The 25,165-nt window shown below is 36.6% G+C and overlaps 2 protein-coding genes across 2 annotated transcripts; both read right to left on the reverse strand.

The window, feature by feature from the left end:
• Window positions 1-1,048: 1,048 nt before the first annotated feature.
• Window positions 1,049-10,423, reverse strand: LOC139964181 (transmembrane protein with metallophosphoesterase domain-like). Its single transcript, XM_071965583.1, has 5 exons — window positions 8,926-10,423; window positions 7,499-7,609; window positions 6,046-6,232; window positions 4,724-4,860; window positions 1,049-3,136 (listed from the first exon to the last, which is right to left on the reverse strand). The coding sequence occupies exons 1-5, from the start codon at window positions 9,854-9,856 to the stop codon at window positions 2,913-2,915; spliced, it is 1,590 nt and encodes a 529-aa protein (XP_071821684.1). The 5' UTR covers window positions 9,857-10,423; the 3' UTR covers window positions 1,049-2,912.
• A 1,266-nt stretch (window positions 10,424-11,689) lies between these two features.
• On the reverse strand, window positions 11,690-23,468 carry LOC139964188 (PRELI domain containing protein 3B-like). The gene is made up of 6 exons (XM_071965595.1): window positions 23,265-23,468; window positions 21,005-21,173; window positions 20,144-20,230; window positions 17,589-17,659; window positions 16,753-16,855; window positions 11,690-15,547 (listed from the first exon to the last, which is right to left on the reverse strand). Exons 1-6 carry the CDS (start codon window positions 23,294-23,296, stop codon window positions 15,425-15,427), a joined length of 585 nt encoding a protein of 194 aa, XP_071821696.1. The 5' UTR covers window positions 23,297-23,468; the 3' UTR covers window positions 11,690-15,424.
• Window positions 23,469-25,165: the final 1,697 nt, after the last annotated feature.

A 25,165-nucleotide genomic window follows, 5' to 3' on the forward strand; every position in this document is an offset into this window, starting at 1 on the left:
GTTGATATCAGCAATTATTTGATGATATCATCAAATGATTTGATGATATCAACAATTATTTGCTGATATCACCAAATATTTGATGATATCATCAAATATCGAATAAAAAGTAAAACGGCTTGCCATAGTACCGTTGATACGAGGTTAGTGTCGTATGCAAAAGTGCACGAATTGAAAACAGAACGAGATAAGTAATGGGGTGAGTCCGACCTCATAACTAGTTGCTAACTTGCGATGACCAGTAGTGGGATGCAGAAAATTCTTGGTGGGGAAAGGGGAAGGGTGTCCAAATTCATAATTTCCCACGACTAATTAAGATAGGGGGCTAAATATTTGTGGAAGGGCAAGAGACGAATGAATGAATCAAAAAAGGAGAGGGGGGGGGGCTGCACTGGAATCAATTGAAGCCCACACCTAGTGTTGTGGGTCCTCCCCACCCCTACACCAAAATGCGAAATGGTGTACTCTGAGGCACATTAAGATTAAATTTTAGATATGTATACGTAGCCCTAAATGCAAGCTAGGGTTTGCATATAAATACTTTGTTAAGGTTGAGAAAAGGAGGGAGGAAGGTTAAGCCTAGTCGGTCTAATTCTTCCTGGGTTGAATGCAAACTCCCCCCCCCCACTGCAGATCAGAGGTAGTGGGAGCCAAGACATCCCCTGTATAAGTAAAATATAAACTGAGAACAAAAGTTGGCTATAGTATTCCCTCATCAATTTATAATTCCTTCAAGTTTCACAGACATTTACATCCAGTTAATACAAACTTGCAATAAATTTTGTAAATGATTTTGTTGGAATCCTGCAGGCTGTATGGTATATAGTTGGTGCACCGAGTTGAATGTCTGTAATCCCACTACCAGGGGTGGCAGAAAACCTCACCCCCCCCATCATCACCCCTCTCTAAGAAAAAGAAATCATCCTCACCCTCTCTCAACCACAGGACCATACATTTCCTTTCCCATGTTCCCTGCATAAGAAAAACTTGCTTCTAAACATCATAATAGAAATAGCACTGAAAAATGACATATGAAGTCAAACTTACCAACTTTAATGACTACACAAAATGACTTTTATCTGTTTATTTCATTCTCTACTTTTTCATAACAGGATACTATTTTAAATGAAGATTCTTAAAATTATATGAAACCTTTGTTCCCAAATTTGAGTTAACATTGCACAGCGTTAGCACCGAACACGAATGGCAAGATACACTAGAACCATGGCTGTTATTTATCAAAATTATTTGAAGATCAAAAAATATGTGGAAAAAAAATAGTTTAAATTTACTATTCTTACATAAAGTTTCATAGCTAGTGTTTCCTTTCTGCTTAACTTCTCTTAGTACTGTTTGACAGTCTTTTCAAAGCACACACAACATAAATGCACATGAAAAAATAACAAACAAACAAACAAAACCATGAAGAAATGTAAAGAAAGCATATTGCAATGAAACACAAATATCAAGACAAAATTTTCATGAACATAACTTACAACAAAGTTTAGTTTCTTACATATAACTTCAGGCACTGACTTTTAATACTGGCTAATAAAAAAAGGTTCATTGGGAGTCAAAAACAGCAGTTCTCTCAAATTCAGAAGATATAATAACAATATTAACTGAAATTGGTATTTTATTAGCATTTTAGCCCCATTTCATGATATTGAAAGCCATTTCAATTGCAATTAATCTTACTCGGTCATTTAAAGGCAAGGATGTGAAAGTGCGATAAAGATACAACCTGGAATCGTAGCAATTGTCTTCTACTACAAATCATACTTAATTATGTACCGACAATTAAAATTAATAAAACATCTGTACATTATAGATATCCGTAGTAAGTCATTGTTTCTTTCTCATTAACATTCAATGATAACGATCATTCTTTTTAAATTTCTTCTGAAAGACGACTGTTTGACAGAAATAATACTGATAGCAATTGATAAATATATAAGTAAAGACACATGTTGGAAAATTGGCTGGTGGTAGAAGAGGACGGCTTGGTGATGGTGGTGGGGGAGGTGTGGGGAGGGAGAGGAGATGACCAAACTAATCAAGGAGGAAATCAAACTGCCATTGTTACAGGCATCTAGAAAATCACAAATTTATCCAGCTATCCTTTTTCATGTTTTTTAACAATATCAACATTTAGATTTCAACGTAACAAATCACACTAAGTTGTGCAAAAGTTTGATTGTCTTAAGCAGGCATTTTTTCTTGAATATGCTATAATTTGGCATTACCATACTGGACTGTTAAAAAGAAAGACCAGATGCCTGGAACCACTATCTACTAGGTTAAATCTATCAGGATTGCAGCAAGAATGATGAAATATATCAAACAGTTTGCAAAAAAGGAACAAAACAGCTAGTGGATTAAATTTCTGAGATAAAAGAGATTCTTGCTTGGATTATAAAGTTAAAGTTTCAAAGTTTAGAGTCTTGTATCCAAGCCAAGGCCTTTCTTACACTGACTTTTACAACAGCGAAACCCTGGTCATTGCTTAAACTTGTCACACCAACACACCCAAAGGTTCACAATATACTGTTTGTCTCTGCAATGATTTGGGTTTCCATTTATGCGTGAGTATTTACACAAGTCATGGGAGGTGTCAAAAGTAACAACCCAATACAAAATGAAGTACTAAAATCACAAAATGCTTTCAAGCAAATGTGAAAATTGGATATGACATGCTACTAGTAAACTTAAATACATTTGATCAGAACCTACCATTTCATATAAAAAATTCCTGCTTTGAAAGGGCATAACGGGTAAACAGTGAATGCATCTTTCACTATCTTAGGAATGTGATTTGGAATGATGAGTGGATTAATTTGCAGAAACTGAAACAAGAACGAATGAACATATTGAGTAGAAAAAGGCTCCCAACAACATTTTCATCATGTTTACTAGGCCCTGCTTATCGCTGCATGAGAAGATCCAGTGTCGGACACCAACGATAAGACCGCGACTTCTGGTGGTGCCATAAAACGCATCGGAATTCCCCAGAAACCGACTCCACTTGATACGTAGAGGTAGGTACTTTCCTTAACGTGATAAAGTCCATAGAAGTACGGCACGGAGAGATAGACGACCAGAGACACAGGAAAAAATTGACCTCCATGAGTGTGACCTGTATTAACGAGAGCATAGACAGAAAAGAAAAACATTTATACCAGTAGGATGGCCAGATGTTTTTTGTCATCAGATCAGACATTCTACCAATTCAATGCACTGTCCTCCTCCATCTGGCATGGCTTATATGCTGGCATTTCTAATGTATTTGATGCCAAAGTAAACAATAAATGTTTGATGTTACACTAGTCATGAATATTCATCATTTGTAATAGACAGGAGAGACCAGGTACAAAATGTATTTGTAAAGAAGAGCAATAAAAGTTTGGTACCTCAATCTCAAGTCTTTGTTTTGGTTGGGTCTGTATTGTTTAAATGAGGGTAGGAGAATTTTAATTAATTTTTATCGTGCTATTATTGAAAGTATTTTAACTTTAAACATTTTAGTCTGGTTTTGTCACGCGAGTCTGAATGATCATAGGAAACTAGAATCTGTCATAAGAAACGCACAGGCCTACCGTCCCTTCACTCACTCTACCAGGGGGGAACATTAAAACCTGTTAAAAATATATTGAATGATGATTACCACCCAGCAACTGATTATTTCAAGTTCCTGCCTTCAGGCAAAGGAATGCATACTTTTAAGGGTTCTAAAAGATTTACTGACAGTTTTTATCCTTCTGCTGTGAAGATATTCAATGCGCACCAAAACCGTTAAATAATTTTATACTCCAATATATTTAAATATTTTATGTACAATTACATACTTTGTAGACTTTATATAAGATATGAGAGCATTTATATATTTTTGTATGCTTTAATATTTTGTAGGTACATTTTATGTTTTTGTTCATCTTTATATTGTGAGTACATTTTCATATTTTTGTACATTTTATAGGAACGTTTTCATATCTATGTATATTATTTTACATCTTATATGTTGTTTACAATTTTTAATGTTTTGAGCTCTTGTTATCAACCAATTTGTATTATATAATAATATGATTGGCTGAATAAATATCTATCTATCTACAAAGGGTCTGACCCACAACCACTGGGTGTCCGGAAGGTGTCTCAAGAAATAACCAGATTCTCACGATCTACACCAGAGTATTCAAACTTGCCATTTTGCAATGTTGCCGAGCAGATACTTCCACAGGTTTTGTATTGCAGGTTTGTGAATTGTGAATTGGGCTTTTGGTTCTGTTTGGTTCAATGTTTCAGAACAGTTAAACAGCTGCATTTCTCATAGCTGCATTGCAGGAATGATATATGGGGTACCTTCACCTCCATTGGTTATTTGTACATTCTCTTCTATCATCTGTCTCGGGAACAGCAATGGGTGTGACAATAACACACCTCCTATGTAATTCTCTGAACACTAATCAAGAGCAAATCTTTGACATAAGCCTGTATTCATCCACAATCATCACATGGATAGGATTTCCAATGAGCTGTTGTTGGTCTCCTAACTCTTGAAAATACTAAACTAACATGAATATACAACTTTTTGTTTTCATCAAGCCAAGAGTAGGACAATTTTTTTATGTGGTAGTGCTGGCATCTGATGAGCCTACAACATGTACTATTAATGTAACTTTAAGATCTTTAAAGTCTCAGAAAAACATCATATAAGTTTGTCAACCTGAGAGGATAAGATCAAATTTCTGATCGGTTAGGATGGCTTGCTTTGCTGCAGAGGGTTGATGTGTCAGTAGAACAACTGGCATCGCAGAGTCCACACCGACCAAAGCCTTGGTAAGATTGAAATTGCGTCCAGTTCTGGAAAGCAACCATTCAAGAAAGGATCATTTATTACAGCAAATTTGGATTGTCTTAGTACAGCTGTCCCCAACCTTTTAGATCACATACCCAGGCTCTTATATGAGGACTGAGCCAAAACCCATCGGAACCAAATTCCTCGGCATTGATGCACAGAATGCATGAATTGTAGATTGCACTATAAGGACTTGACTTTAAGAAATGAATTTGTAGATAAGAAATTTCTTCAACTTCTAAAAAAATCTTGCAACCCACCAACAAGTTTTCAAGACCCACTTTTTGAATCGCGCCACATATCTTGCAGACCATCGACTTAGTGTACTCCTGTCTACTAACTATCACCTTTAACTTTGTCCAAAGCAAAGAAACAACACCACAACCATATTAGTATGACTATCAATGGAGGGAGGGTATAATTCTTTTATTGTTTTATTATAGAACAGTAGAGATGAAGTTTTGCACAATGAGAGTAATCTTGAATATCTTGTGTCTTCTGTTACCGAGTAATTTTTCCCACGTGACCAATCACAGACTTGAACAGCATTAGAGTACATTGACAATTTTGTAACATGACATGACATGATTGAACAAATTTTTAATAAATACAGTAAAAAAACTATACATACTTTTGTCATACAAACACTTAGCCCCATAGGCCCACAACACTGTAACATCATATTATCCATTTAAGATGCACAAAGTTAGAATGAAATATGCATGAGATTCTGGCCGTTCTGGCAATATGTTTTTATTGCAACTATATGCTCAGAATAACCATATCAATAACTACTTTACAGGACCACTGCTAGCCCCACTCCACCCCTCCCCTGCTCCCCCCAAAAAATTGTACAGCACTGGGACTCACAATTAGCTAAAGAAATACAACATACTGCTTTAACGGTCATCCACGCTAATCCACAATATGCTAGAAATTTAAAATGACAGTTTTGCTCATTCATAACCAAACAACATTAAATTCAAATTTATCATCCTGAAGACAATTTCTTTCTTTGAGACATGACATTATATCCTGATGACTCAAATCTATAGGACTGATATGAATCCTCAGAATCTACAGGTGCAAAAAATTACATTTTCCAAAATTATTAGCAACGTCTATAATGGAAATTTGTATGCCAAACTGATGACATTTAAATCAGTCTTACTGGCTAGGAAGGAACATACCTCTGTTTGGTTATCAGACCTTGCTCTTGACTGATATCTTCAGTTCCAACCAAATAAAAGCAGCTCTCTTCTTTATCATCCGCGTCACGGCAGATCTTCACACTTTCGTTTGAGAGTACTTTTATACCAGTTTTCTTGAGGTGTTTATAAAGGTTTTCAATATCGCCCAAGTAGTAGTCATGGTTACCTGAAATGAAAACAAAAATTTACACTATTAACTGTCTGCCTGTAGATGAGTTAAATATTGTAATACCTATAGAGTACAAATGTTGCACCTACTGTCCTTGACTCATGCAGAGTATAGAAACATCTTTTTGCAACTTGCTTGACAAGTTGGGCGCTTGGACGCCCGTGAACTTCTGTGATTAAGAAAACATACAATTTTCTCACAATTTCACGAATGAAACTAAATTGGTTTCTTATAGGAGATCTTAAGAAAAACTGATTAGTCAAACAAACCTGAACACACAAAACTTAAACTAACACCTACATTTTGCTGGTACCACCCCATAAAGATTATTGTTTGCCACATTGTACGTACTACAGACTGCAGGTGCAGTACCATACCATTATCAGGGTAGTGTACTGTAGGTCCACCCGAAAGATTAACCGTCAGAAAAGAGTCCTAATAAATGGACCTACTCTGGTGACATTTTTGGCTTTTCTGGAATCATGATCATTCTTTTTCATCCTTGGGACATTGACGAGGATGAAATAAACTACTGATGGTCTAAATATCTGGAGGATTGGAGGTCATTTAAGGCATCTTAAAAAATTCTGGGTGAAACAAGAAGATTCCACAGTGAGAGCAGGCAGATGGGTTGGGGAACACTTTGCTAACCTTTCACCTCTTCTGTCATGGTGGTAAAAATTGACTTTTTTAAAGTTTTTTACCACTTTTTACTTATTCGCGATAATTGACTTTTTTATTGCGCTCTCATCTACCTATTGACATTTGTCACATTTTGTTGGCAATGACACCTATTTATTTTTATTTTATCTGCAAATTAGCAAGGCCCGGAAAGGGTAATTTCCAGCGATCTAGGGAGTATCTTTACTCAAAAAATTTCTGTACGTTCTGCGCCAACCTGTGGTGGCGCTCCACTTAGATAGCGTCGAACGCGCCCCTACAGACTATTCTCGACCCCCCCCCCCTGACCAATACCCCTAGCTCCGCCACTGCATGCATGTATTTCAAACCCAAAGGATGGATAGTAAACTTCAACAACTCAAATATTTACATAACTCTGTCAGTATTTCCTGCAACAGTTTGCTCCACAACCAGATCAAAACATTTTCAAATGAGCAGAACACTTTTTTAATGAATAATTTAATGTACCAGTTTGTTTTAGATTTGATTTCATGCTGTCCAACAAATTTGGGAAATTAATATTTTACCATGATAAAAAAATTGGAAATTTCTTGGTGCAGCTAACCATTAAATTGCATTTACCTCCGACAAAGAAAATTCCCTTCTTTGATGTTAATCTCTCTAACGGTTGTATGGCATCTAAGACTTTATCAGTAGTCAGGTCAACGAGATCTCCTACAATGACAACAATATCTGAAAATAAAAAAAATAAAATAAAAACAAGTTAAAAAAGAAGAGAAAGTTATAATGACATGCTGAATATCATGAATATGTACTTGTTTATTCAAATTTTGTTATGTTACAAGATAAATCAAATTTCTTCTAAATTCTATAGTGTGCCAGAGATTTTCTGACAATACAAGTGTTAATATATATACTCTGTTAGCCCTCTGAAGAACTATTTAGGATGGACACATCAGGTACTACAACTTTTACATATTTTACCTACACAGGCTTCATTTGCAGTAGATAAGCAGTGCAGTGGCAGAGGGTCCATACAGTCAGGGGGGGCGGATGCCCCCCCTGACGGACTCAAAAGGACTGCTGGCGCCCTTTTCAGCTTTTACCACTTTTTAATTATTCGCCATTATTGATTCTTTTATTGCGCTCTCATCTACCTATTGACATTTGTCACATTTTGTTGGCGATGACACCTATTTATTCTTCGTTTATCTGCAAATTAACAAGGCCCGGAAAGGGTCATTTCCGGCGATCTAGGGAGTATCTTTACTCAAAAATGTCGGTACGCTCCGCGCCAACTTGTGGTGGCGCTCCGCTTAGATAGTGTCAGAAGCGCCCCTACAGACCATTCTCGCCGCCCTTGACCAATACCCCTAGCTCCGCCACTGAAGCAGTGTGCTAAACACTTCTGTCTCATTTTGTTTTTTTCTTTTTGCATGTAAGTGTTTAATCATAAACGTACATTGTTGAGAGAAACAATCTTTTCATGAAACTATCAGAACATGGCAAGCAAGCAGAAAAAGTGCAGAAAAACATGCTCCTGTGGGTAGGAACAGCATAGACTAGATTTTCACAAAACATACTGTACTCGAGATAATCTTGTATGTTGCAAGACATATAAGCAAATACATTGTCTTCTTTTAGTAGTTTATAGTTTCTTTTCAAAGAATTGACTGGAGTTCACCAACAGGAGTCATGATCGCAAGTTAAAGATAGACCCAGTAACAATAACTCACATGGAGAAAAGCAACTCATCCAAATTACCCCTCACCTCCCCCCCCCCCATTCCATCTGAAGAGACAAAGAAAACTTGATTGTCAAATGATTTTTAGAGTCATGTCAATTTTTATTTGATTAAAACTTGTGTTTCAAACTGGTATTTTATTTTGTGTAAGTCCTCACCACTCCAAACTCCCATGGTTGATAAAGTTCAATGATTTTCTTCTTTCAACTGCATATACACCTTAATGCATGCAAGAAAAGATAAATGGCTCCTCTGTTACGATCATTGATAATTGATCATTGATAAATGTATACCGTTCACCCACCTGGATGTAAATCATTGACTTTGTCTACAACTTTTTCAACATGTTCCTTCCAAAGCCACGGCCCAATATGGAAATCGCAAACCTGTACGATGCTGAACTGCTCCAAGGATGAGGGTAGCTCTCTGATGGGTATGTCGATTTCATTTACCTTCAGGACTCTGTGAGCGCAATGCAGGCCATAAAATGTCACAGTGACAGTGAACAGCAGAGACAAACTTGCTTTCAGAGTTGGTGAAATCAGTTTGTTTGAGATTTTCTTCCAGTGAAATAACACTTTCCTTGGTTCTTTCAGTACGTTCAAAATATCGTTTAACAGTATATGATCGATATTGCTGTTACATCCGTGTAATATCTTTGCATCTTTTTGTAGGAATAAAAATATGATCTTACAGCAAAATAGTAAGAACAATAGGCAATCTAAAACAAAAAGAGAGAATACTAGAAAGGCTCCTAAGCCTAAAATTGTAAAACAAAAAGTGTCTATCAGGCTAAAGAAGGTGTTTCTTGTATGGCTATGCATCTTTAGGTATCCAAGCACAGCTATTGACAGAACGAGAGCGACAATGATCTTCCAAATGGTAAAAAATGCCGAATGTTGAAATCTTTCCAGCTGAATAAATGTCACATCGTTTTCCACGGACAAAGATTCATCTGTTACTGGTAGTACACCATATCGACTTTGCAGCTCATGTTGATAGCTTTCTTCAATATCTGATACAAGCCGCCTCCATATGTACATTCCACCCAGGACTATTGTTGTTATGTACACCACATACTTAAAAAGTCGGACGTAGCTTATATTTCCGACTGAGGTGAGAAACAAGGGCCTCGAAAAGCTAGCAAAAAGTAGTAATGCTATGAAGGTGAATGCTAGACATGACCTGCCTTTCGTGAATATCATACAGGGATATGGTTTTGTTTGTGTCGCCATCTTTGGTGCAAATTATTCCAATTCGCTGCATGCATGTGTATTAGCTAGAGGCTAAAGCCTAGTTTAGATACCATAGTGATGGTTTTGACAACTAATATTGCCTAAGATATTTATATAACTATAACTGCCTGGTGCTTAAGTCACTGAATGCATTCACGTTTTCTCTTTAGTTAGGCTAAGAAATTTCACAAGGATTGTCAAAAGTTTGTGGTCAAAGTAGGTTCCAGTTCCACCTATATTGTTCAGTGTTTGTATTCGCAACTATCCAAGGGCATTACGAAATATCGGATCCGCGACAAACTAAAATTACGTACACCTTTGTGATCAAAGTCAAACTCCTGAAAAGTTGTCAAAGATGTGTATATCCTCGTAGCAGTTGATAACTAAGATCATCTTTTGCGAATATTTGTAAATTATATACAAACAGTTAATTCCTTCGCTCCTGCTTTTCACAATCCACGTCACATTTACAGTAGTGAATTGAGGAACTGTTTAGCAGTCGATGTCCCATCTGTTGCAGTTTACGCAGTGTGGTTGTTGACTTTCCGGGATAAAGCGCTTAGTTTACATGACCTTGTAGTATTGCGCAATGAGTCTGATGCGCCGGTTCAATAAACTATTTCACTGACGAGGTACCCAACGGGGATGGGGTGGGGTGGTCATGCTGCAGCTGTTTGCGTGGTGGTCATGCTTGCAGAAAATCAAAGAGAAAACAATGATACTACATAGATTGAAATTACATTTGGGGAGACTAATAACCTATCCTGAATATTTATCACCAAAACCAACAGGATTAATTTAAACAATATCTTCGTTTCTTTATCAAATATATAATACTAATATAATTCACATCACATGGGTAGGATGAGCACATCGCAAATTCAAGTGGTTTCTGAGATGTGTTCAAATCATCATAGATCAGTAAGATCACTCTCATCATTTCAGGCATTTGCAACAAACTGCATTTTACATTGATCATTACATTGACTGATATGAGGCAAAAATTTAGAATTCTTGGTTAGCAGTCATGTTTTGTTTTTTTCCTCTCTCTCTATTGACAAATTAAAGAGCAACAATATGCTCACTATTTATCCCTTTCTTATTTATTGTTTCCTTTTTCTTTCAGTTTACTTCATCTGTCTCGTCTCTTTCTTGTCTCTAATGTCAATGTCTTTGTTGAATCCAAACTTCTCTGTTTTGCTTTTATCTTTAATGGTCACAATTAGCCGGGCTATAACACAATGTTTTCTAGTGTCCTTCACTTTATACTGTTTTTCTACTGTACTGTGTTACGTCTTCTTCTGTACAAAAATATGAACTAAATTTGTATTGAAATATTTGTTTGATAGAACTTGGCCTATAAAGTAGGCCTACACCGGGTGAGGGGGACTAAACTCACTGATGATTTTCATTAGCTGTTTAAGAGTGTTAGTCATAACAAGCCAGTTCCGTTAAATATATAGTTAATGATGGTTGGGTACGTATTTATATGATTTCAGTCAAAATAATATTACATCAATAAATTACGTACTGCCTTATAATTTGATTTATGTCTCATTGTTTTCAGCTGGACTGTTAATTAGGTCACCGCCGATTATGTTATCACAATATATCATAATTGTTAGTATGCTGCTCTCGGTCTCTAACAATTAACACGACCTGTCCACTTCCTGTTATCTCCATCGTGTGAAGTTTGTACAGTTGGTGGCAGCAGTGGGATTCTGGCCAACAGTTTGACTGGTGTCCTTCATTGGTTCAATGCTAAGAATGTCAAAGAATCATGATTTTTGTACAGCAAACAATAGAATAACAAAGCCATGACAACAAAATAAATATTTTATGATAAATCTCTCTGTATTAATATACAACACCATCATCATCCAGTGGCTAAAAAAATATTAGAAGACATCCAGAAGCCAAAAAATGTCACACAATATTTGACACATGGCTTGCCCTCAAAATAAATATGAAACTGCTGACAAACTTCATTGCTTTGATAAGATATTACACAACAATAGCAGCACCTATATGACCACTCATACTTGAGTGCTCTACTGTGTCAGGTGTGCTGCCTGTATTCAAATGAACACAGCATAACGCTATGTTCCATTTGTCAGTAGGCTTCTTTACTCTAGATAAGTTGTCCCCACTTGCCTACCCCCACCCCCCTCCCCAGTCAGATCATAACAGAGGACAAACTTCTTTCCTACATACATATTATTACATTCCCCTCATTTCCAACAATTTCTCACTCAGAAATTCCTTTTGGAGTAAGAAGGGGAGAAGTGTCAATGGCCAATCCCACCAGCACGCAGCTTGAGTTATAACGAGACAAAACATTTTCTAATTGTTTGTCTTATAATAATACAATAACGTATCAACTTAACATTGGTCTTTGATCCAAAATTTAACCACACATCATATACTTCACTCTCCTAAGATATACAAGCGCACCAAATACATTGTGGGAAAAGTCTAACTACTGTTGAAAAAGAACAATATTCCAAAATATTGATGAAAGAGCTCTATAATATTTGTGCCATATATCTAAAGTCTCCTCACAGATTTCAGATTTTCCTCAAAACAAATTACATCTGTTGCTCAACAATCTATACCTAAAATTCAAGAAAGGAAACCTACACTACTTGTGCAGTTTCCATAGTAATTTCTAAAATTCTTCACATTGTTATAAATAAAAAATAACTTAAGATATCTCTACCAAAGATCAATTGTCATGTGATCAATTCTAAAGATCATACAACAATTAGGAACAGGAAGGGTAGGTAGTGGCACGACCCACACTGAACGTGGAGTTTTGCGCCTCTAAGGTAATAAAAATTGTGGCTTGACAAAGAGAGGACCAATCTTAGACTTGTCACATGTTTTAAATTAAAAGTGGAAGTCAAAGGTCATTAAGAGGTGAACTTGACCCTTGTAAATTCGAAGGGTAACATATGACATCACCTCCTGGTTGACACAACTACCCTCTGCATTTCTACCAAAACTAGTCACTACTACTACTACTATTAACCATTAATATCAATTGCTCATGGAATCAAATCTGCAAACTTATAAAGCAGTTACTTGAAAATAATATTCAACAGGAAAATAAACTCTTAGGATAAGAAATACGGAAGACATGTTACTCTTCAAAAGATACAGAACCTGCAAATATGATACATATTCAAGTTACAGTCCAGACCAGCAAAACTATCATACTAAGGCAAAATTAAAATTAAAAAACAATTGTTTACAAGTGTTCTTGGTCTTTATCCATACTGACCTCAATAATTAAAATTTGAACGAAATATTTCATAACAGATTTAATAACTGCATAAGAAAGCAGTTAATGAACTGTACAAATATTACACAAGCAAAATGTAGAATTTGAATTAAATTGGAATATTATTTTGTAATAATACGTGTTCTTTTCGGTTCATCAGACTTTGGTACCATGACCACTTTCATCACAAACACCATCACATTCCTCGATAAACATCATGAAACATGTTGTTAGCTCAAGTTTGGTGGTAGCCATCCATCTAAGTGAATGAATTTCATCCACTACCATTGACTGTTGACACTGCCATGTGATTACTTCATTACATCATCAGCAAACAACAAACCAAACAGACTCAAGTTCAACTTTTCTGTCCATTTTTCAGTTTACAATTCATTAATATTCTCTAATCTCAACAGCGGACTGGTTTTGACAGTAACATTTGCATCATAAACTTTCCAAACACGAGAAGACAAAAGACACTTAATTTGTCAAGCCAGAATAGCACTCTTCGTAAAATAATCATAATAATAAACAAACGTAAACTTAGTATCATTTGAAACTACAGAAGGAAGGCAAAATTCAAGTATAAATACCTGAGCACACAAAAGAATGTCTTCTCCAGAGTATACAAAACAAAAAAATACTTCAAATTAGAAATGAAATAGTTTAAAGCTAAATGCCTTCCAAAATTTGGTAACAATTGAAACAGGTTTTGGAGGGGGGGGGGGGAGGGGGGAGTTAGGTTGGCAAGGGTACTAAATCTTTGGAGAATTACTTAAAATAAGATTGCACAGGATCAAGTTAAGACACACTTGTGGAGCCAATTCTACCAATGAGGCTTAATTAGCCACGCATAAACAACTCTGATTTGAAGCCCAACACTTTCATCACCAGATTCCTTTTTAAAACAGAACTAAAATAACATGCAATGAGCACACTGGAGAATAGCTGAATGCTTGACCTTAGTTTTCCCTTTATTCACAATTTGTAATGAATCTTCACTAGTTTAAGGTAACAACCTACAGTATATTATGGGGCAAGTTTTGTACCAAATATATATCCCCCAAAAACTGAACCAAACCTCATCACACAAAGGCTGCTTTTAAGCATCCGTGGAGCAACTTTTGCTGTGCAAGGAACTGTAACAATTTACTGTATGATAGTGAAAATCTTCACTGAGTGGTGAGAACACACACCAGAAAGGTTCAACAACAGCATCAGCTGTTAAATTAGAACACCAAACTTTAGGTTATTGCTCAATATTCATCCTTTGAGAGTCAGACTATTATTATTATTATTAATCATCACACCAAGGCAGTTTCCTGCCTCCTTGTCCATTCTAAATAAAGGGGGAAAAATCCAGAGCAGTGGGTCCAGCATTGAGTACTTCAATGACCTTCAACACTCCTGTCACACAAATGGACCTTATTCCCTTAAACTTATACTTACTGAAGGTATTGTACTGGATCTCAGTCATTTCCTAAAAACAATAGTTCTATCTATCCATACACCTTTAATGTATATCCATCAAATCTTTGCAAATTTCTTCCCAAGCATTCTTCAGATATGTTTCATGTGTTTCTAAAGAATACTGCAGTTACCTTTCGATTTGATAAAGGCTTCGTTGGGTTACAAAAGATCCGCAGTCTACTGTACTAAAAAGTTACGGAATAAACTAAAGGCTTAGTCAAACCTTTTGTTGTTACTACTTCAAATGTGGTCTCCTAGAGACCACGAACAGTCACTTTGCGAGCGGATTCCTCCTCTGATTCCAAGCACGACACCCTTTTTTATCAATAATGCAAAACTCATGTAAAAGCCTCGCTTTTCTTCCATCATCAAAATTCTTCCCAAATCTCAAGAATTGTCAACTTTTTTACCGGTCTGTACCGACACTCCTATCTATCATTTTCATACGTAACAAAGAAATCTGAAGAGAAAATTTCTATACCAAATAGATATGCAGACCTATTTTTCTTTGAAGTTTGAACGATAATAAAGGAGATATAATAACCCTGTTTGACTTTTAGAACAAGACTTTAAAGACAGACTGAAAGAATTACACAGCACAGAGGAACTCAATGACAGCATGATACATAGAAAGACAAGGGTGGGGGGGGGGGGGGTGGCAAACTAACACACTGCAACATCTTCCATAGATTAGCCTGAAGATGAGTCAAGGCCACGCATCTCATCCATAGGATAAATACTTCTTCTACAGAATAAACCTTGTCAAAAGTTTTAACCAATAGCTGGTTTTGATCTCCTAGACTGGGGGGCCTTGGTCACTCAAAATCAAGCACATCCACGCTGTTCTTCATTTCCTCCAAGCCTTTCTTAGCGGTCGATGCAAACTCCTTCATTTCATCGTTAATCTTTTCGATAATCATCTCTAATCCTTCTCGCCCCTGTGAAATCAGAAGTGAATGCAGAATAATCAGCGGTGCATGAGATTCAAGGCTGCATTAATGGCAGGATGGAGTGGGTGGGGGGGAGGGGAGGGGGAAGGAGGAAGGAGGAAGAGCAGGAAGGGAGTATAGGAATAATATTCTCTGGTCCCACATCTATTGTCTCTGTCACAGAGCAACTCAGTACTGTACATACTAGTGTTACCCATTTCTGTTCTTTCCCCTGAACGGTAAAAACAACTGTCTGGCTACCATTCACCATTTTAAACGGTGCTGTCCAACATGCTCTGATTGTTAAACATATGCTTGCTGATTGGTAGGTCTAACAACACTTTGCAGTAACGTACGAAAAGCCCAAATGTTTACTACCGAGTTTTCATATCACAATGTTTTGCCTGATTTGAAACAAATAAAATATTTCAAACGTAAAGAAGTTGCCAAGTTGGTTAGGCTAAGCTGTCACAGCATTATGGTTTAACGGTGGGATGGATTTTTTCCTCTCCAAAGAGGTTCTGCGATCATTGGATCATGATTTTCAGTATCCAAGTGTTTGTGTAACTACATTAAAGCCTCAATACTGTATGTGGGCATTTGAATACATATAAAATTGTGCACAAAAAGTACAGACCATCGCACTATGTGATGAAATAGAAATACTTGTGATACACCAATTGTAAAGTGGCCGTTCTGCTCAAGTGTGAATCAACTGTGTGTTAAAATAGCAGATTAATGTGTGGGACTAGCTGACATTAGTAGCTGTTGTTCTCTACAAAATTGCTAAAAATTAAAAGTGACCAGGACTGATGGCCCGTTTAACCCGGTTCAGTGGGGAGGATGTCCCTGCATCCCAACCATCCCCCCTTCCTCCTCCCTAATGTCAATAGTCTGCAACATCATGTTCATGTTATACAGGTATAGCATACATCTCTGAATGTTCAACATAGTACACAACTGGCAAATAGTAGTCGCAACAACTCCTTCACAAACCAAGTTGACAGGTTTCTATTCCCAATCAGGAAACATCCACACCTCTTCTACATTGTCTTGTAAATAATATAATCATAGCATAAAAAAAAAAAAAAACATTCTGGGAAAAACAGAAGGACTTTGCTTCATCACGGTGGAGTTACAACTTTACGACCGCATTTGTGACAAAAATTATGGTTAAAATGAATCACTTCAGGATATTAATTCAGCAAACTTACCGCGCTTGCTTTTGAAGATATTGCATTGGTAACCATCTGCTCGAGCCTGTTCGCAAGGCTGAGTCCTCTCACTGTGACTACTGCCTCTTGCTTTAATAACGTTCTGCGGGACCATGAAATATTTAAAATAATGTTGAGACCAAGACAAACGGTGAAAAACGTTAAAATGCCAAACATGCAAGCATATCATATTCGTGGGAACCCAAAGTTTGAAACGAGTGAAATATTTCAATGACAGACATATCCTTAAAGGTATGATAATTAATACAAATATCAGGCCTATAAAATGTTGTGATACTTCAAAAATAGAATTCTAGAGGTTTAAGGCTACATACATTCTCTCCAGAAGAATAAAAAAATTTCTAGTCCTTTATTCTTGCTCCTGACTGCTGAAGTCAAGGATTCAGTTTTTAATATACTACCCCCCAATTTTGCTGAAAATATCAAATTATCATCAAATTGCATGCTTTTCCCAAGGGGAAAGCACCTCTTATGGGAAATAACTAATATCATCTCTGTGAGTTTCTTAGCAAAGTTCAACAGTGGATCACACTCAGTTATTCTCAAATGAAAAAAAATAATTCACAAGTTAACATAACCTACAGAATCTTATTTACTACTTTGTTATACACCACTATGGCATTACTGCATAATTATAACAAAGTATGACACAACCCCCTCCCCCCTCCCATTCTATTGCAAACATTCAACTTTTGGTTTCCATGTAACTTCTAAACAGTAAAAAAAAAATATTAATGAATTTTCAGGATTACTGAGACCATTCACTTTTCAATCACTAGTAAAAGTCGGTAAAATAAAATGTACCAAGGACTTACGCGTCTTTTATCGTTGGATGAGGACTGTACACTAATTTTTCGTCTATACTAATGAAGTTTTGAAGAGATACCTGTGAGGGGAGGAAAACAATGGAAAGTTAAGTACAGTAACTGTACTTCGACAGATGCGCAGACTACCGACAGACAATGATCCCTCTCATTGGTGGACATTGGGGAAAACCTCAGAAACGATTACTTGGGCAGTATTATTTAGCATTTCAACTATATTGAACCATGAGCCACTGTATTGTACGGCCACTGACATGTACAGTATTTTAGTACGTAAAGATAATAAAAGATCCCAAGTTGCACTTTTTCCTCATCCGTTAACACTAGGTCAAAACACAAATTCTATATAGAGACAGTCATGGACATCAGAACAACTTTACTTCTCACTTGACAGTAATATTGGAACTTTATTTTATATTAATTGAGCTGTAAGCTGTTAGTCCTGGGTCAAGTCCAAGAATCTTAACAGTACCGGATAATAATCCACTTTGCAATGTACTGCATCGAGCAGACTACCCATGTAGCGGAAAAGATTTCGACAACATGTTAAAACTCATTCTCAGCACATGATTTACTTTCCCTCACACCAAACTGAGTATCAAGGATGAACAGTATGTCATATGGTAGGATACCTACTGTGAGTTTTAGCGTATTAAGTCCCATTACTCTATATAATACTAATTACTGTAGTACTCTATACACAGACATTTTAAAGTATATCATACAGTAGGATACCTACACTGAATTTTAGTGTATTAATTCCCATTACTCTATATAAATACTAATGACTGTAGTACTCTATACACAGACATTTTAAAGTATATAATATGGTAGGATACCTACACTGAATTTTAGTGTATTAAGTCCCATTACTCTATATAATTACTGTAGTACTCTATACACAGATATTTTAAAATATCATACGGTACGATACCTACAGTTCACTGAGTTTAAGCATATTAAGTCCCATTACTCTATATAAATACTAATGACTGTAGTACTCTATACACAGACATTTTTAAGTATATAATATTACTGTATATGTTAGGATACCTACACTGAATTTTAGTGTATTAAGTCCCATTACTCTATATAATTACTGTAGTACTCTATACACAGATATTTTAAAAAATCATCGGGTACGATACCTACAGTTCACTGAGTGTTAGCGTATTATGTCCCATTACTCTATATAATACTAATTACTGTAGTACAGTATACACAGACCTTATAAAGTCAAGTTGCTATGTACAGTGACTGTTTTGTTTTTATAAGAAATTCCTTCCTTGTTTTCCTTGTTCATATGTAGCTTCCCTATTTGATTCCACTTGGTTTTCATGCAATTCAAATTATCAAACAGCTTTCTGTGAGCACTGTACAAACGATGGTTAACTTGCTACACAATGTAGTTAAACAAATGCAAAGGTGTAAAACGGCACTAACTGTACCCAACAAAGTTGAGTACTGCATTACTGAATTTGACTCCCAGACTTGTACTGTAAGTACGGCATACATTTAAATAGACTAATTCAAAGAAAAAAAATATATAAGGAGCTAAAGGAAAAAAAATGATATTTTACATTTCAAATTTTTGTTATCAAAATGCCAAGCACTAGCCTAAACCAAGTTCACCAAAGTGGTCTGTCATTGTGATTAAATTCACAAAAATCTGTACCACCCATCGAAACAAATGTCACTTCTGTCAAATACATACTATTTAAAAACACAAACATTAATACATTATACAGTTTACAAACCCAAATCAAAACAGAATGACTAATTCCTCCCAACCCAATTAACCCCACCCCTCACCCTGGAATTTCACATACACGATAACTTACAAACCTTAAAGACTAAAATATATACAAGTTTTACAAACAAAACAAGCCTTACAAATGAAATCCTCTAATGGAAGTAAATCGACCTGTTCCAAATATAGCTACAGTAGATCTAATTTGTCACCTCTGTATGCCTCTAGGACATTGAATTTGTGTTAAAAATACATCGTGACTGGTATTTTTTTTTCCCTTTTTTTCCGATGATTGTTCCTTCCTGGAACAAAACAGGTGGGGTGCAGAGAGAGCTGCCTAGTTCCGGGAGAAAGACCCATTTCAGCTTTTGATACGCCTTCTCAAATTGCTCAACAAGCATTTCGCGCGCACAATTCCCCCCAAAAAACAAAGTACTCCATTTCCATAGTTGTGGGGTCAAACAAAAAGTTGTTGTGAATTCCTCAAAGTTATTACATTGTTTAAAACTTGTCTATTCAGCGCCTTTACTATCGGTAGCATATGTGTAAACATTGCAGAGCCCTACCTCACACAGAGTACTGTTCACTATGTCATATTCGTCAATACCAGATATATGCCTACGCCCAACCTTTAGGGCCCACCCACACACATTTAGGGCCCACGCAAAATATTTAGGGCAAATTATAATACTGGTAGTGACCCTGTTGTTCAACCTCTCTGCATCATATCGACAGTACTATTTACAAACATTACATCAGCACAGTATTTAATACATAACATATGAGAGCTACTTACATTTGATGATTTCAGCTCGAAAGATTTTCTTTTGGGATCTACGACTGAGTGCTCGCTGGCATATGTAACGGGGTGTAACCCTATTAGCTGCAAATTTAAAGAGAAAATGAACAACAAAATCTAAGAAAACAAGAAAGGTACCATCCTTTATTTAAGATGAAAGTAGGACTCGGTGTATGTACACCAGGCCTTAGTATTTGTAGTAGTTTCATGTTGAAAACATTGTTTCAATCTCTGCAGTGCTACACAAACGAACAAAACTGTAACATTATACCCTGATAATCAGCATGTAATTTTAAGACTTTTTTTAAAGGAACATAACCCATTAAAAGTGATCATTGTAGTATACAGTCTTGCATGGCACAATGCTCTTTCCGATAAGTGTTCATTATAAAACTTACTGGTTTATATATTTACGAGTGACCCGCTTACCTGTCTCCCCACAACCTTAGCACCGCATTCTACCGTGTCTAGTATGCCCTGGTAATCTTTTAACACTGTGCACCCTCAGTGACCTGTCCTCCGGTCAGTGACCTCCTTCTCATTTTACCATCCAAAGTGTCTCACATGTTTTCGATTGGGAAAAATTTTCTTTCGGAAACTGCCTGGAATACCTTGGATTTTTACCTAGAAGTTTCCTTATAGGATTTCTAGACGCTCCAACAACCTTGTGGGGAGACAGGTAAGTGGGGAACAAAGTAAATAGAGGATAACGAGGACAGGGGTATGAATTTGCTCGCATTCCTGCTCCCTGGACTGACATTTAATGTCCCCATATGACGCATGAGAGTGTATGCCACAGCATCTGACTACTTTCTCAAATACTAGGTAGTAAAAAGGCATTCGAATCACTGATCTTACCAGTGCTGCCCAAGATGGCATTCCCCACGTTGTAGTTAGAACTCTGTGACTGATTAGTTTTCCGTGGTGGTCTACCTTCCTGTCCAGAACATCTACACCTATGACGCTGGGATTTAGTGGATTCGGATATTTCCTCCATGCTGCCTGTGCAACAGTCTCCCATGGATGGCTGCATTAAAAATATATATATATATATATCAGTAACAGAGACAGAGACATTCAGAATGGAAAGTTTAGACAAAACTGAATTTCTGCAAAATGTTAATCCATGGATGGTCTGTTGTTTATGAAGTTCTTAAAAGAGAAATATATTGGTAAGGTTAGTAGAATTATTAATCATCAAACAATTGGGATTTTTGTTGTTGTTGTTGTATAAAACAATGAATTAATTTTAATAATGAATAAGTCTTTCATGATCAATGAATAGGTTTGGACTGGATTTAGCTATTTTAAGGAAATTTCAGACATTAAGCATGTCCTATGGATGGCCATCTTGAAAATCAGGAGATACAGACACATTGACTGAATTCCTTTTAATTTTGTGGTGAACTTGACACAGCATATCTTCGCTGTTATTCTGTAAATAAGTGATAAATTCATACATGTTTAAGACAACAGTCTGATCCATACTTTTAAGTCAGTATGAGGTCCTTTAGCAAACCCCTTTGTTAATATTAAAAACTCAAGTGCAATGGTAAGCATGAATATAATTCACTGGCTGTCATCACAAATTCATTGCTAAGCTGCATGCAGTATTAGGTCTGACATGGTTTGTGACAACAAATAACTGACAACTGACAAATTTACAAATGCATAATGGAGCTTTAAATTCACCTATATAATATCTAGGCATGGACAGCTACCCAAAAGGAGATAAGCATACTTCTAAGTTAGGAATGTTCACATTATGTTGTGTATTTCCAGAGGAGGGCTACTAGGATGATTAGTTCCTTAAAGGGTGTTCCTTATAATAGACAGTAACAACTGTTGAATCTCACAACACTGGAGCTAAGGAGGTTACTAGGTGACTTGATTCAGGTTTTCACGATTGTGTATATGGTTTTGACAATTTATCCTTCATTGACTTTTTCATGTTTGCTAATTAGTAGTTGTACCAGAGGGCATTGTCTTAAACTCCAAAAGTCACAAAGTAGGATTGATATTCGGCATAACTTTTTTGCTAATAGGGTTTTGAATGAGTGGAACAGTTTGTCTGCGAAAGTTGTACTTGCAAGTAGTGTGAATGGGTTTAAGAAAGCTTTTGACAAGCACTTCAAGCTTTGTAATCGGGTCTGAGTGATTGTGTCTTCAGTTTTTCTTCTCTCCTATAGGGTCCTTGATGGAGACTTGAGTGTCCCTCCTTTTTTCTTAAACTAAACTATTTAAAGTGATTGTTGATTATCCAAATTGAATGTCTATTATTGATCAATGTCCTACAGTAGAAGCACCAAGGCAATGAGAAGCTACTGTAAATATTGGTAATAGAGTTTATTACAAGTTACATAAATGTTATGGCCAAAAAAAGTAACAAGGCTTCTAGGAGTTGAATTCTGCAGTGGTTGAAAACTACACATAATACTTTGACAGCCCTATTTGCTAGGCCTAAGTTAGGTTCTTTATCTTAGCCTCAGTCAAAGTGTAACTTGTAGTTCTAGTAGTACATGTAACTTAATAATCAGCAGTTATTTTTTCAACGCTTTAAGCACCCACAAATGTGGGAGAAACTCGCAAGGGCTTATGGTTTACAACTTCACGTCAGGTGGCTTCCAATTCAACATTTTTAACTCAAATTTGGAATCTTTGCAATTTAGAAAGTCATTTCAGATGGGAAAACCATAGATTTCTCTTGGATGTAATACCCACCTTACTATGACCTAGCCGGGTATTGATACCGGAACCTCCCGATTGCTAGCCTAAGCCTCATTGCTTCAAATGCCACCGCCTTTATCCACTTGGCCACAGAACTGGTAACAAGTAAGCCTAGCCCAGACATAGGCCAGCATTTAACCAGAATATAATGCTAGGATCTAAGGTATATCGAGTCCCCAGTACTACTAGTACTATATAGTTCTAACTATAGCCTAGCTAGTACAACTGAAAGTAAGATCGGGATACGCCTAGCCTAACTTACATACTGTAGACTTGTAAGTTGCACTGTACTGTAGTCTAGCTACAACACAATTAGGCATAGCAATTAGCATAGGCCTAAATTTAGTTCGAAGTTAACGAAATATTTACACCAAACAGCAAAGAAACTTACTTAAATACATGCTCTGAGCTCCAAATCTTCATTTTGTTCCTTAAATCGTGATGTTTATCTATTATCAGTATCTTTGGGTTGTATATGTAAACGTAATTCGTAGTTCTGCGTAAAAATCTTGCCGCTTGACAACCAATGCAATTTGTACAGCACTATTGCGAAACGTAACTGCATGCAACATGTAACAACGTTGTTCTGTAAGTAACCTTCATCGATCACGGTATACATGTGGTATCCAAAACGTGAGTAAGAATAGACGGATGCTACGTCATCCTGCGTGTAGGATGACGTCAACATACCATTCACGAATTTTCTTTCCGGGAAAGTTTGTTCAGGGCGATTCGGCCAACACTGGGATCCCATGCTTCGAAATTCGTGAGCCTATACAGTGATTCATTTTAATATGAAACAATAATAATATAACAATGTCCGCGAAATTTTTTGGCTACCAAATTTGCTATATTTAATGAAACTGTTAATAGCTATTGAATAACCAGTAGATCATTCCAAGGGTGCAGTTATTAATATGAAGTTATAATATATAGGAACATATTTTGGTTGAGTATTAGGATATAAAAACCAATGGAATGAGGAGCCGACGTCATCGTCAATTTAGCATTTCAGGGATTGAGCATATTTTAAAGGTGGATATCTTGAACACCAGTGTAGCTGCAGGCTAGAAAGTTTACTGACACTTAATTTTTTTTCTTGGACCATGCACATATCAAGACTAAAATTCTGCCTAAAGTCATGATATACTATGGAAGCATGCGGCGGTCATTAACATTAGAAAACTGTCGTGTCGTAAATAAATAAGGATCTGTTGTAATTATTTTTAAGACAAATCAGTAGAAAATGGTCCCAAAGTAAATCAATTGATAGAACATTAACTTTTCTGCTTAGAGTCGCGTTGTAAATATAGCAATATAGCCAACCTTGCGTACCGAAAATTCATTTTGCCAGTCAAAAATAATTTCAATTACGTTTGTGAATCTAAACTATTGAGGAACCGACCATGGCGTATTGTGGTCAAAAAAAAAAAAAATGTCAACATGTTTTCTGACCTGATTTTAGAGACATGCGCAATTGGAATAAAACACAAGCACTCACCCTAACCTCAAGTACGGTAAATAAGGCAAACCCAGTCAATGATGTATATTTCGAAATCTTCGATCCGTCACTGGCTACCCTGTGTATATAATAGGGATCAGCGCTGTAATTATGTCACTGTTCCTCTTTCTAATTCCCGGTGTCTTGGCGTTTTTCTTCTGTTCCATCCTTTTCTCCTTTTTCTCTTTCTTCTTTTTCTTTTCCCTTCCTTCCTCTCCTTCCTCCTCTTGACCCCCCTCTTGTTTCCTTTTTTTCTTCTCTCCTCTTTTTCTTACCCGGGGGGCGCGCGCCCCCAATGCCCCCCCTGGATACGCGCCTGACATAACACCTCGTCGTTCAAACTGCAAAGTGCTTTAAATTCTGCCAATAGAGTTGCCAATTTACATGGGCCATTCTTATATAATGGTATATCGTTGATTGAAGCTTTTTACATGACATACCGGGTTCCCATGCGTTCTGGAAAACAGTAAAAAAAAGTCTGAACGTGTACGTTAAAGTGTCCAGTCTGGAATATTAAGAAGTACTTCACATTTGAACAATCTTCTTATATGATTTGACTTGCGCGAGGACCGTTTTTTCTCTCTCTCTCTTATATCTGTGAGATAAGGCCGGGTGACCAGTCATCCAGCATTTGGGAGGGGAGTTCGGCAATAGAGACCCTATCTCTATTAGGCAATTTAGAGCACTGCCCTCTATTAGGCAATTTAGAGCACTGCCCTCTATTAGGCATGACGTCTCGCCTGTTAAAATTCGTAAGATCAATGATATGATTATGATTGTCAGGGTTTTAG

This window comes from Apostichopus japonicus, chromosome 3 (assembly GCF_037975245.1).
Source record: "Apostichopus japonicus isolate 1M-3 chromosome 3, ASM3797524v1, whole genome shotgun sequence".
In the NCBI taxonomy this organism is placed as follows: Eukaryota; Metazoa; Echinodermata; class Holothuroidea; order Aspidochirotida; family Stichopodidae; genus Apostichopus; species Apostichopus japonicus.

What these genes read in the sequence shown, in the direction of transcription:
- LOC139964188 (XM_071965595.1), bottom strand. Translation starts at nt 23,296, where the DNA reads ATGAAGATTTGGAGCTCAGAGCATGTATTTAA. An exon ending in AGCTCAGAGCATGTATTTAA is followed by an intron (nt 21,174 to 23,264) that starts GTAAGTTTCTTT and finishes TTTTTAATGCAG; the next exon opens with CCATCCATGGGAGACTGTTG. An exon ending in TCGAGCTGAAATCATCAAAT is followed by an intron (nt 17,660 to 20,143) that starts GTAAGTAGCTCT and finishes CTCCCCTCACAG; the next exon opens with GTATCTCTTCAAAACTTCAT.
- LOC139964181 (XM_071965583.1), bottom strand. Translation starts at nt 9,856, where the DNA reads ATGGCGACACAAACAAAACCATATCCCTGTATGATATTCACGAAAGGC. An exon ending in GGGAATTTTCTTTGTCGGAG is followed by an intron (nt 6,233 to 7,498) that starts GTAAATGCAATT and finishes TTTTCATTTCAG; the next exon opens with GTAACCATGACTACTACTTG. An exon ending in ATTTGATCTTATCCTCTCAG is followed by an intron (nt 3,137 to 4,723) that starts GTTGACAAACTT and finishes TCGTTAATACAG; the next exon opens with GTCACACTCATGGAGGTCAA.